The following is a 10,809-nucleotide window of genomic DNA, read 5'->3' on the forward strand; positions in this document are numbered from 1 at the left end:
TAGTAACCAAAAAAAAAAAAAACACAACTTATAATGGCCTAACCTAAATGATATGTTCTCCAAAGATAACTCACGACAGAACTCTTAATGTTTAATTACAGCACAGTTTACACTGTTATGTACAGTAATTGCTGTCTTTTACTTGGTAAGTGACTATATATATATATAGATAGATAGATAGATAGATAGATAGATAGATAGATAGATAGATAGATAGATTGTGTATGTATATATAACATTCATGTCCCATTGATACATGTTACTAACTTCTTCCCTGGAGTTTCTCGTCAGGTTCTCATGAATCGAGCCTGCTGCTGACAACCACTACAAATACTGTTATCATTATTATTACTAGTATTACTCATGTTTCCATTATGATTATAGTTGTAGTTATTGTTATTATGTCTCTCTAAACTCACATGTCCGTCCACCAATGATCCAGGTTCTGCATCAGGTTTAAAAGTTAGTTTTTCCTCGTCACTGTCACCAAGTGTTTGCTCATGGTGGGAACCGTTGAGTCTCTGTAAGTAATACTGTAAAGAGTAGACCTGCTCTGCGTATGCAAAACAAATTTCTTGCATGTGCACACATGTGGACAATATAAGTTGTTCTTTTAAATGTCAACAAGAAAGGGCATTGAGGCAAAGGTAAGGAGGTAAAAATTGGGTGGTTGTTTGCGTGACTGAAAGGAATGCAAAGTCATAGCACGCAGAGGATGGGGGGAAGGGACCAAGGTCACTGCTTGGAGGGCTGGGAAATTTCCTTCTCTTCCTTTGTTGAGAGAAACCGTGTCACGGTCAGTGAACGTACCATCACCACAGACGTTCATGCGGTTAAAGCACAGAGGAGGTTTTCATGCCGGAGCCCAGACTGTCTGTTTCAAACCTCCCTTTGAAACATCTTGTTACCCGGCGAGGTTGAATTTCTGCGAGTCACGCTGAGGCCTTGCTGACACAGAGACAGATGGGGTTGCAAGAATGCAGAGTAGAGGAATGTTAACAGAGACAAAGAGTGGTGGGGAGGCTAAAGGGACGCTACGGGAGGCTGGAGGGGGGTGTGGGCTTGTTTACATCTACGTGACCCGCCTGCTGTTGCAGTGTTTTTGGTAAATAAGAGACACTGACCTGTTGTATTTAAGCGTGATGCGTTCAAGACTCCACAGAAAGATCAGACGTCAGAGGTCAGAGAGGTAAACGAGATGCACTCAGGCGGGTTCGAAAGCCCCCGAGATATGGTCGTCATGCTAAAACATGTCAGGTGGTGGTGATTATGGTATTATGGGTCATTTTGCTGAAGAACTCGGTGAACTTGTTCGTGCCTGTAAACATTTAAGACTGAACTTCGACACTTTTATTAGCTCCTGTTCTGGTACGACACCGGCTCCAGCCCTGAAAAACTTCTCTTCTTCTTCCCAGTGGTACAAACACTGACAGTACTCTGAGCTTACAGTCCAGGCTAACAAACTGAGCTATCATCAGCTAACAGCAGCCTTTATAATGCCCAGCTCCTGTTCTGGCACAACACCGGCTCCTCTATCCAATTACAGCAATTCACATTAACTTCTTCTTCTTCCCAAACTCCTGTGGTACAAACACTAACAGCACTTTGAGCTCACAGTCCAGGCTAACAAACTGAGCTAATATGAGCTAACAGCAGCTACAGTTGGCAGCAGTTTACTTCACTGTCCATCACTGAGCTAATATGAGCTAACAGCAGCTACAGTTGGCAGCAGTTTACTTCACTGTCCATCAGGAAACTCTGTAAATCACAGAGAGTGGACAAGTTATTTAAAGCTTAACAAATGCTAATTAATGATACTAACTTACGTATTGTCCAGCTCCGGTTCTGGCACGACAGTGGCTCCGGCCTGGAAACCTCTTCTTTCCAGTGGTCCAAAACATCTGTGGTACAAACACTAACAGTACTTTGAGCTCACAGTCCAGGATAACAAACTGAGCTAACATTAGCTAACAGCAGCTAACAAACTGAGCTAACATTAGCTAACAGCAGCTAACAAACTGAGCTAACATTAGCTAACAAACTGAGCTATCATTAGCTAACAGCAGCTAACAAACTGAGCTAACATAAGCTAACAGCAGCTAACAAACTGAGCTATCATTAGCTAACATTAGCTAACAAACTGAGCTAACATTAGCTAACAGCAGCTAACAAACTGAGCTATCATTAGCTAACATTAGCTAACAAACTGAGCTAACATGAGCTAACAGCAGCTAACAAACTGAGCTATCATTAGCTAACAGCAGCTAACAGACTGAGCTAACAGCAGCTGACAGCAGCTAACAGACTGAGCTAACATGAGCTAACAGCAGCTAACAAACTGAGCTAACATTAGCTAACAGCAGGCTTACAACTGAGCTATCATTAGCCCTAACAGCGCTAAACAAACTGAGGCAACATTAGCTAACAGCAGCTAACAAACAAGCTATCATTAGCTAACAGCAGCTTACAAACTGAGCTATCATTAGCTAACAGCAAGCTAACAACTGACTAACTTAGCACAAACTGAGCTATCATTAGCTAACAGCGCTAACAAACTGAGCTAACATTAGCAACAACTGAGCTAACATTAGCAACAGCAGCTAACAAACCAAGCTAACATTAGCTAACAGCAGCTAACAAACTGACTATCTAGCTAACAGCAGCTAACAAACTGAGCTAAGACTAACTAACATTTAGCCAACAAACTGAGCTAACAAAAGCTAACAGCAGCTAAAAACTGAGCTAACATTAGCTAACAAAACTGAGCTATCATTAGCTAACAGCAGCTAACAAACTGAGCTAACATTAAGCTAACAAACTGAGCTATTCATTAGTAACAACAAGCAACAAACATGAGCTAAATTAGCAACAGCAGCTAACAAACTGAGCTAGATCAGTCTGCTAAAAACTGAGCTAACATTAGCTAACTGCACTCTAAACAAACTATAACATGAGCAAACAGCGAGCTAACAAACCGAGCTCAACATTATCTAACAGCAGCTAACCAACTGAGCTAACATTAGCTAAAAACTGAGCTAACATAGCTAACAGCAGCCCAACAAACTGATGGCGCTAACATGAGCTAACAGCAGCTACAGCTGTCAGCAGTTTTACTTTATCTTACTGTGCATCTAAACTCGGTAAATCCCGAGCGAGAGAGTTGAGGCGGAGCAGCCGGAGACATTAAGAGGGAAACACGAAAACTCTTTCCTCCATAAAATAATGATCCAGTTTTCACCAGATATCGTGAAATAGGTTTTGCTGCGGTGTGTGTTTAATTTAAAACATTCTGATAAATAAGACTATGATTCATACACAAACATTTTAAACAGTGCACGGTCTTGTACAGCTGTCCCAAACCTCCTCCAGCTTGTTCTCCCTGAATGCTGTCCTCCTCATCTCTCCATGGATCACTCAGTGTGAGGGACTAAAGACCCAAGTTGAGGGACACTTAGGCTATGATGCACAGAGTTGGTGAATGTGACACATGCTTTCTGTGTGTTGCTGACCCCTGCAGGTTTAAACACGTAGTAACACCCCAAGACAATGAACCATGGTAGGAGAACGCAGTGGTGCTACACGACCTCCCTCTAGTGTAATGGAGCTATCTTTCATATATATAATATAGAAAATATAGATAAGTATACATATACTTTAATTGTATTGTTCAGTTCAAGTCACCTTTTATTATCAATGCTGCCCTATTTCCAGGACATCCCGGTGCAAAAAGCTATAAAACATGAACATAGAATATGAAGCACAAAGATGTAAAAAATATAAAATTAAAATTATAAAAAATATTACAGCGAAAAGACATAAAGAAAGACAGTTGACAAATAACATGCAACAAATATTTTATCTATAAATTTGTTTTTTTTAATATTTATCTTATTGTTCTTGGTTCGCCTGTATGATTCCTTTGTTGATATTTACATCAACCAGGAGGCTACAGAGACCAAAACTGTTTTTTGTACCAGGCTGTAAACATGTTTATTTCTGCTGTGAAGTTTTGAACATGGGGACTTATGGAGACTGACTCACTTCTGGAGCCAGCCTCATGTGGACGCTAGAGGAACTGCAGTTTTTGGCACTTCACATGTCTCAGTCCTTGTGTGTAATGTCTGATTTATTGTTTATTTGTGATTACAGATGAGGGTCAGGTGTTTTAATTAGACCAGTTTGGGTTAATTGATGGAGTGAAGAGTAAAAATTTGGGACTGACTTTTAGTTGTTGGTGAAATAAAAGCCTGAAAGTGTGGCGGACCCTGCCACCACCAGCTCCTGATCTTTTAACATTTACGTCTGTTTCTTTTGACATTTACTTCATAAAATGCAACTTGAACCTTTTCCACGCCATTAAACCTGATTCGCTCCAGGTTATAACTCCTCCACCTCCTCAGACTTTCCAAATAAAAACGGATCCAGCTGCGTGCGCCTGTGCGCTCTCCGTGCGTCACACACGGCGCCGCCGCTCGGTTCAGACAGACGGGCAAGCGGCCACTTCACAGGAGGAGGAGGACGAGACGGAGGAAAGATGTCCGCTGTCATGCTGCTGTCGGTGTCTCTGGCTTTGTGCTTGCTCTGGGCGACCGGAGGCACGGCGCGGACCGGGGAAATGATCCTGATGCGGGACGCCCTGGAGCGAGGCCCGGTCAGCCTGAACGACATGTTCCGAGAGGTGGAGGAGTTGATGGAGGACACTCAGCATATACTGGAGGAGGCTGTGGACCAGGTCTGCGTCATATTTTATTCATTCATACACGGGGGCTGTTGTTGGCTGTGGAGACAGCTCCAAAACTTTAATGTCATCATGCATCAGATTTATTCTGCTTCAGGTTCAGGTGTTTAACACCACGCATCGTTTCCATGTTGCTCATCACAGAGGAGATGTTCAGAATGAACATCATCCAGTCATCTTAATTAAAGAAGGTAACACTGAGTAACTCCAACCCCACACTGTAAAAAATAAATAGACAAATGTCTGTAGGATTAACTCTCAAACAGAAAAATGTAAAATGAATTTAAATGCAGTGTTTAAAATATATAATATCAAACTATAAAATGAGTGAAAACTTCAGTTTTTACAGAGTTATTTTACATTTGTTTGCTGACTTATGATAAACGCCTTCAATAAAGTGACAACACTAATAGTTCTACAAAGAAACACTGTTTATTGATTTCCTGAATTATGATTAAAGTTACCATATTAATAGTTTTACGGAGAAATACTGTTATTTTACAGCTTTTTCACAGAATTATTACAAACAAAACACATAGTTATACAATACATAGTTACACAATAGTTATTTTACAGATGTTATTATTGATAAATCACCTTCAATAAAGTGATGATATTAAGAGTTTTACGGAGAAATACTGTTATTTTACAGACAGTGACTCATTTACAGGTTTTTCTGTGTATTATTACAATCACTTTCAGTGAAGTGACTACAGAGAAACACTGATTTTTAATTCTACAGAGTTTTTAAATAACAGAAAACTACTGTAAAAATCAAATTTATAGGGTTTTGTTTGTTGTTTTTTTTACAGTGACTCAAACTTATTTCTGGCAGCAGCTGTAACATCTGTTGTTTTCTGGGGCTGGATGTCTTCAGCTCTAACAAACCTGCTGCTGTTTCAGTAGTCAGTATCTGGTTTTGATCAAGTTTTCCCATCATGTCGTCCAAAAAATGGATTAATGTCAACAAACCGTCCACGGTCAGAGCCACCGTGAGGATTTTCATACTTCCTCAGTCTGGAAATCTGACGTATGAACACAATGAAACTGCCACATGTTTTATTTTAAAGCATATTAATGGATTTTTTATATATCCTGACATTCAATCCAACAGATAACTACCGAGAGCGCCAAATCGTCTTTAACGTCTCTGGATCTGCGTCCAAGCTTCCACAACGAGACAAAGAAGACGATAAAAGACGGAGACCGGGCGGTTCAGGTCCTGGATAGAGTCGACAAGGTAAACCAGCTTCGTTTAGGGTTTTAATTAGTTTTCTGTTTGACGTCTGACACCTTTATTTTTTTGTGCTTTTTATAGGAAACTAATAACAAAACAGGAGAGGTTCATCTTTCTCACAGCCACACGGAGATCTCCAGCCAGTGGAACAGTGTGGATCACGTGAGTGAATGCATTGTCCTTCGTATGTATCCTGGCAACTTCTGACATGATTGCACACAGACTAAATCTCTGAATGGAGGTGTAGTTCTCATTAGATTGAGCATGCAGCAGTGTTGACTCAGGAAACAAACACGTCCCAGTGAGCAGCAGTCATGTGTCAGCTTTAATTCAAACATTATTATTCTAAATATTGCTTCAACATTTCCCCTCAGCTTTGTGTCTGTGAGAAGAGACAGCGCTCTCTAAACTGTGGCTGCATTGACTCGACTTGTTTTATAAAGAATGAGATCATCCACCAAACAGACCATACCATATACTTTTCATAGTCTCTTAGCCATCAGGAGGCCAGCTTGGATTGAGGTCATTACTGCTGCCTGTTTTTGCCGTTTTTAACTTCACAACGGCGGTTTTGATCTTTTGGTTTTCCTGGCAGCCGTACAGAAAGTGGTTATGTTAATGGGGCTGGCTGGTTGGAAAGAAAATGCCAGAGGAAGCAAAGCAAAGCAAGCCGGCGAGGCGAGGCAGGCGAGGCAGGCAGGGTACGATCCGGCTCTGCTGTGAAATGACTAACTGTATAGAAATCTCACTCCATAGACTTCAGGAAGTCAGAGTTTGTTGACTCAGCGCTTCATAGAAAAAACACCCAGTAAACATTATTATCTTTTCTGTTTTTTAAAGGTCCAGTGTGTCAGATTTCTAAATCACTAAACTCTGGCTCTAGATACGGCTTGGAAAGATAATGTGAAGCGACCGGGATGCAATCAGCGACTCGGTCCTACAAACTGCTCACATGGAAACATCGTGTTAACTGTGAAAACAGTCACATAGGCAGGGACTGCTTGTGGATATTGATGCATTTACAGTACTATGCATCTACAAACCAGCAGTGGCCTCTGTCAGGGAATACAGTAGCCTACCGAGGTGGTTTCCTTACCAGGTTTGGCTCCTGGTGCGGTAGCGTCTTCCATCTCCTGGCTAGCATCGGCAAAGACATGGATCATTGGCAGACCAAGCCGCCCACCTGTCAATCAAAGCGTCCACGCTCTTAATCCTGCATAACTTTAAGCCTTAATATAATGTGATCAGGTGAGTTGTATATAAATTCACCCTCAGTACAGTTGTCATGAACGAGGAAATTAGCTACAGAGACCAAAACTGTTTTTTGTACCAGGCTGTAAACATGTTTATTTCTGCTGTGAAGTTTTGAACATGGGGACTTATGGAGACTGACTCAGGTGGACGTTTGCACTTTAGCACAACGCTCACTGACTTCTTGCTTCTTCCTAAAACATTTCTTTCAACAGAAGACGACCTCGGCGTGAGCTCGTTGGCCTCGACGTCGTCTCAGAGAAATCTGTGGAAAATCTTTTTTTTTTTTATAGGAGGTGTAAGTTGCTACAGGGCCTGTGAGACTAATAACAGCTTCAGTCATCTGGCTTTTATTAAAATAATTGCAGGTTTTTGTGGGTAGCGCGGTCCATATTTGTAGTTTTTCCAGTGGGTGTCTGCCTCGGTAATATTTCATGTCAGAAGAAAGAACGTCTCTATTTCTGCAAATATCAGATATGTAGCGTGAACAAGAGGAGGTTTAACATTAGTTACACAGTGAGCGTGCGTTTATTTTGAATTAATGACTCACTCTGTAGCAGATTTGCTCGAGGTTATCATTATGAATAACTCTGTTTGTGCTGTGAGCTTCTTGATCTCGTCTCTGACTTCAACACAGTCCGTTCAGCCTCAGTGATACATGCCGGGACTTTCAGGGACTTTGCTCCACTTCTTCTATGCACACACACACACACACACACACACACACACACACACACACACACAAACACACACAAAGATAAACCCACCAAAATGTCGAGTTCACAGCAGGACTGTGCTGTTTTTGGCAGACAGCGTTTCCTCTGACTGGCTGGGAAAGAGTTGAACTAAATCTCAAATATCTGACTAGCATTTCAAAATCTGACCAAAAAGAAGCCAAACTATTAATACAGACAGGAACAGGCCACCCAAGCTGTGCACAGTGTACACGCATGTTGTTACCGGTGATGTGTTTGGTGTTCAGATCACTTTTATGTATTCTCAGCTCGACTGTCGTAAAGTTTCAGGTTCAGCCTTGAGGACGCGGTAACGTGACTTCTATTTTATCATCAACATACGAAAGAAATCAAGAGAGAGCCGAGTGAAAACGCTCCAGAAGTGAAAATTATTTAATTGTGCAGCTTCTTCTAGACTAACCAAATGTTATCGGACCTAGTGGAACAAATCGTGTTTTTTGTACCAGGCTGTAAACATGTTTAATTCTGCTGTGAAGTTGGACATTTGAACATGGAGACTGACTCACTTCTGGAGCCAGACTTTAAGTGGATGTAGCAGTTTTTGGCACTTCACTGCCGCTTGGTGTTTACGTAATTTAGGAGCCAAAATATGTATATAGCTTGTGTTGTTGGCTGGCTCCAGAAGTGAGTCAGTCTCCATAAGTCCCCATGTCCAAATGTCCAACTTCACAGCAGAAATAAACATGTTTACAGCCTGGTACAAAAAACAGTTTTGGTCTCTGTAGCTAATTTCCCCGTTCATGACAACTGTACTGAGGGTGAATTTATATACAACTCACCTGTTCACATTATATTAAGGCTTAAAGTTATGCAGGATTAAGAGCGGGGACTCTTGGACTGACAGGTAGGCGGCTTGTTGGAGCGCCTCAGGTCAGAGATGACCTGCGTTTTTATTCTGATATTTCCTGTCTTTCATTTTGACGTCAAACTTATATTGCCGTACGTCACGCATTAGCTCGTGACTAATCGTGGAAGCATGCGTAAGAATGTGACTAAAAGCAAGTTAGTATCGACACCACAGTTTGAGAAGATGTACATTTTACTGACTGTATATTTAACCTCTGTTATCTCTCACCACAGGAGTGCATGGTGGACGAGGACTGCGGTGACATGAAATACTGCATGTATGAGATCGAGAACTCCAAGTGCCTGCCCTGCATACCGACAGACATGGTGTGTGTTCAGTCGGTGTCTGTGATTGTCTGGTTCAGTTAAAGTTAATGTTTTTGTTTTTTATGTAGCTCTTATTGTTTAGTCTGCGTTGAGAGTTTTGGTTTCAAACCTCTGTGTCTTTGTGAGACGTGGAGAAGGTGGATGGGTGGTGTCTACATGTGTGGTTCCCACCCTGAAGGCGTGATGGTGTGGAGGAAAATTCAAAGGCTACCACAGACTCTGCAGAGACGTGCCATCCACTCTGATTTGAGCTTAGTGAAACACACCTCCAAGACTATGTAAGGACTATTTGACAAAGAAGGAGAGTGACACATGACCAGGCCTCCACAATCACCTGTCCTAAACCCAGCTGAGATAGTTTGGGATGACCAACAAGTGCTCAGCACCTTTGGGAACTCCTTTTAAGACTGTTAGAAAGTGTCCAAACTTTGACTGCCGCTGCATTAACTCTTCGTGTTTGTCTTTAATTGTATCACCGTACCCAATTTCTGGGTCCATGAAGGACCAGATGGTACAAGAGTACGTAAACTTTGAATGCAGTGACCAACTGTGTTTTATATACTCCTTCCTAGCCTTGCACTAAAGACGAGGAGTGTTGCTCAGATCAGATGTGTGTGTGGGGCCAGTGTACAGTCAACGCCACCAAAGGAACAGAAGGAACGATCTGTCAGGGTCAGAGCGACTGCATCCAGGACCTCTGCTGTGCCTTTCAACGAGGTGAGCTCCCACGAGAAGATTCAAATGAAACTGAATAGAAAGATAATGACCACAGTTTGCTGAACAGCCAAAGTAAAGACAGTGGTTTCTCTCTTGTTTCCTCCAGAGCTGTTGTTTCCAGTGTGTAATCCCAAACCGGAGAAGGGGGAGTCGTGTTGGAGCCATCCCAACCTGCTGATGGACATGCTGGCCTGGGACCAGGAGGGTCCCCGTGACCACTGCCCCTGTGCCGACAACCTCCAGTGCCAACCACACGGGTGAGAGCCAACAAAACTCCTTTTAGATTGAAGTAAAATCTGATAAAGTAACGTCATGAGCACCTGACTGATATCGTGTAGGATTTAGTGACACCTAGAGGTGAAGTTGCAGATTGCAGCAAACTGAATACCCTCCCCACGCCACCATGCACTGATGAACCCTCACGTCCAAGATGGACCAGAACCGACATGTACATCACAATGTTGGAGTGCCAACACATTCGGCTGAGCTTGTGCTATCAGACATAGATACCTCTGTAGCTGTACAGCCTCAATTTGTTTATCATGAGCATGACAATGATTAAATATTGGATTGCACCTGCGTGGTGCGCACGCGTTTACGAGTTACCGGTAGAGATAACTGTTGGGAAGATCTCGGCACCTCTCCCGGTCTCCTTCTCGGTGCCGGCACACAAAGAGAAGTCTTTATTTTCAAGTGTCTTTGCACGTGTGATCAGGTTTTTGTGTTTCTCTCTCTCACAGACGTGGATCTGTTTGTGGGGAGTAGGACTTGAAGACGGACGGAGCGCGACGGAGCCGGTCCAGGAGCAAAACGAAACAAAACCAAAGAACAGCTCGCCTGCTTCAGGAAAGGACTGCACTGTATTATTTATGCCTTTATTACCAACGTGTGTTATACATCACAAAGCAAATAAAAGACTTTTTAGTCTCTACTGAGAA

At 42.3% G+C, this 10,809-nt stretch overlaps 1 protein-coding gene across 1 annotated transcript; it reads left to right on the forward strand.

The window, feature by feature from the left end:
- Positions 1 to 4,366: 4,366 nt before the first annotated feature.
- dkk3b (dickkopf WNT signaling pathway inhibitor 3b) lies at positions 4,367 to 10,809 on the forward strand. Its single transcript, XM_010748770.3, has 7 exons — positions 4,367 to 4,732; positions 5,853 to 5,978; positions 6,057 to 6,137; positions 9,062 to 9,154; positions 9,727 to 9,871; positions 9,978 to 10,128; positions 10,612 to 10,809. The coding sequence occupies exons 1-7, from the start codon at positions 4,535 to 4,537 to the stop codon at positions 10,634 to 10,636; spliced, it is 819 nt and encodes a 272-aa protein (XP_010747072.1). The 5' UTR covers positions 4,367 to 4,534; the 3' UTR covers positions 10,637 to 10,809.

This window comes from Larimichthys crocea, chromosome XX (assembly GCF_000972845.2).
Source record: "Larimichthys crocea isolate SSNF chromosome XX, L_crocea_2.0, whole genome shotgun sequence".
Classification (NCBI taxonomy): Eukaryota; Metazoa; Chordata; class Actinopteri; family Sciaenidae; genus Larimichthys; species Larimichthys crocea.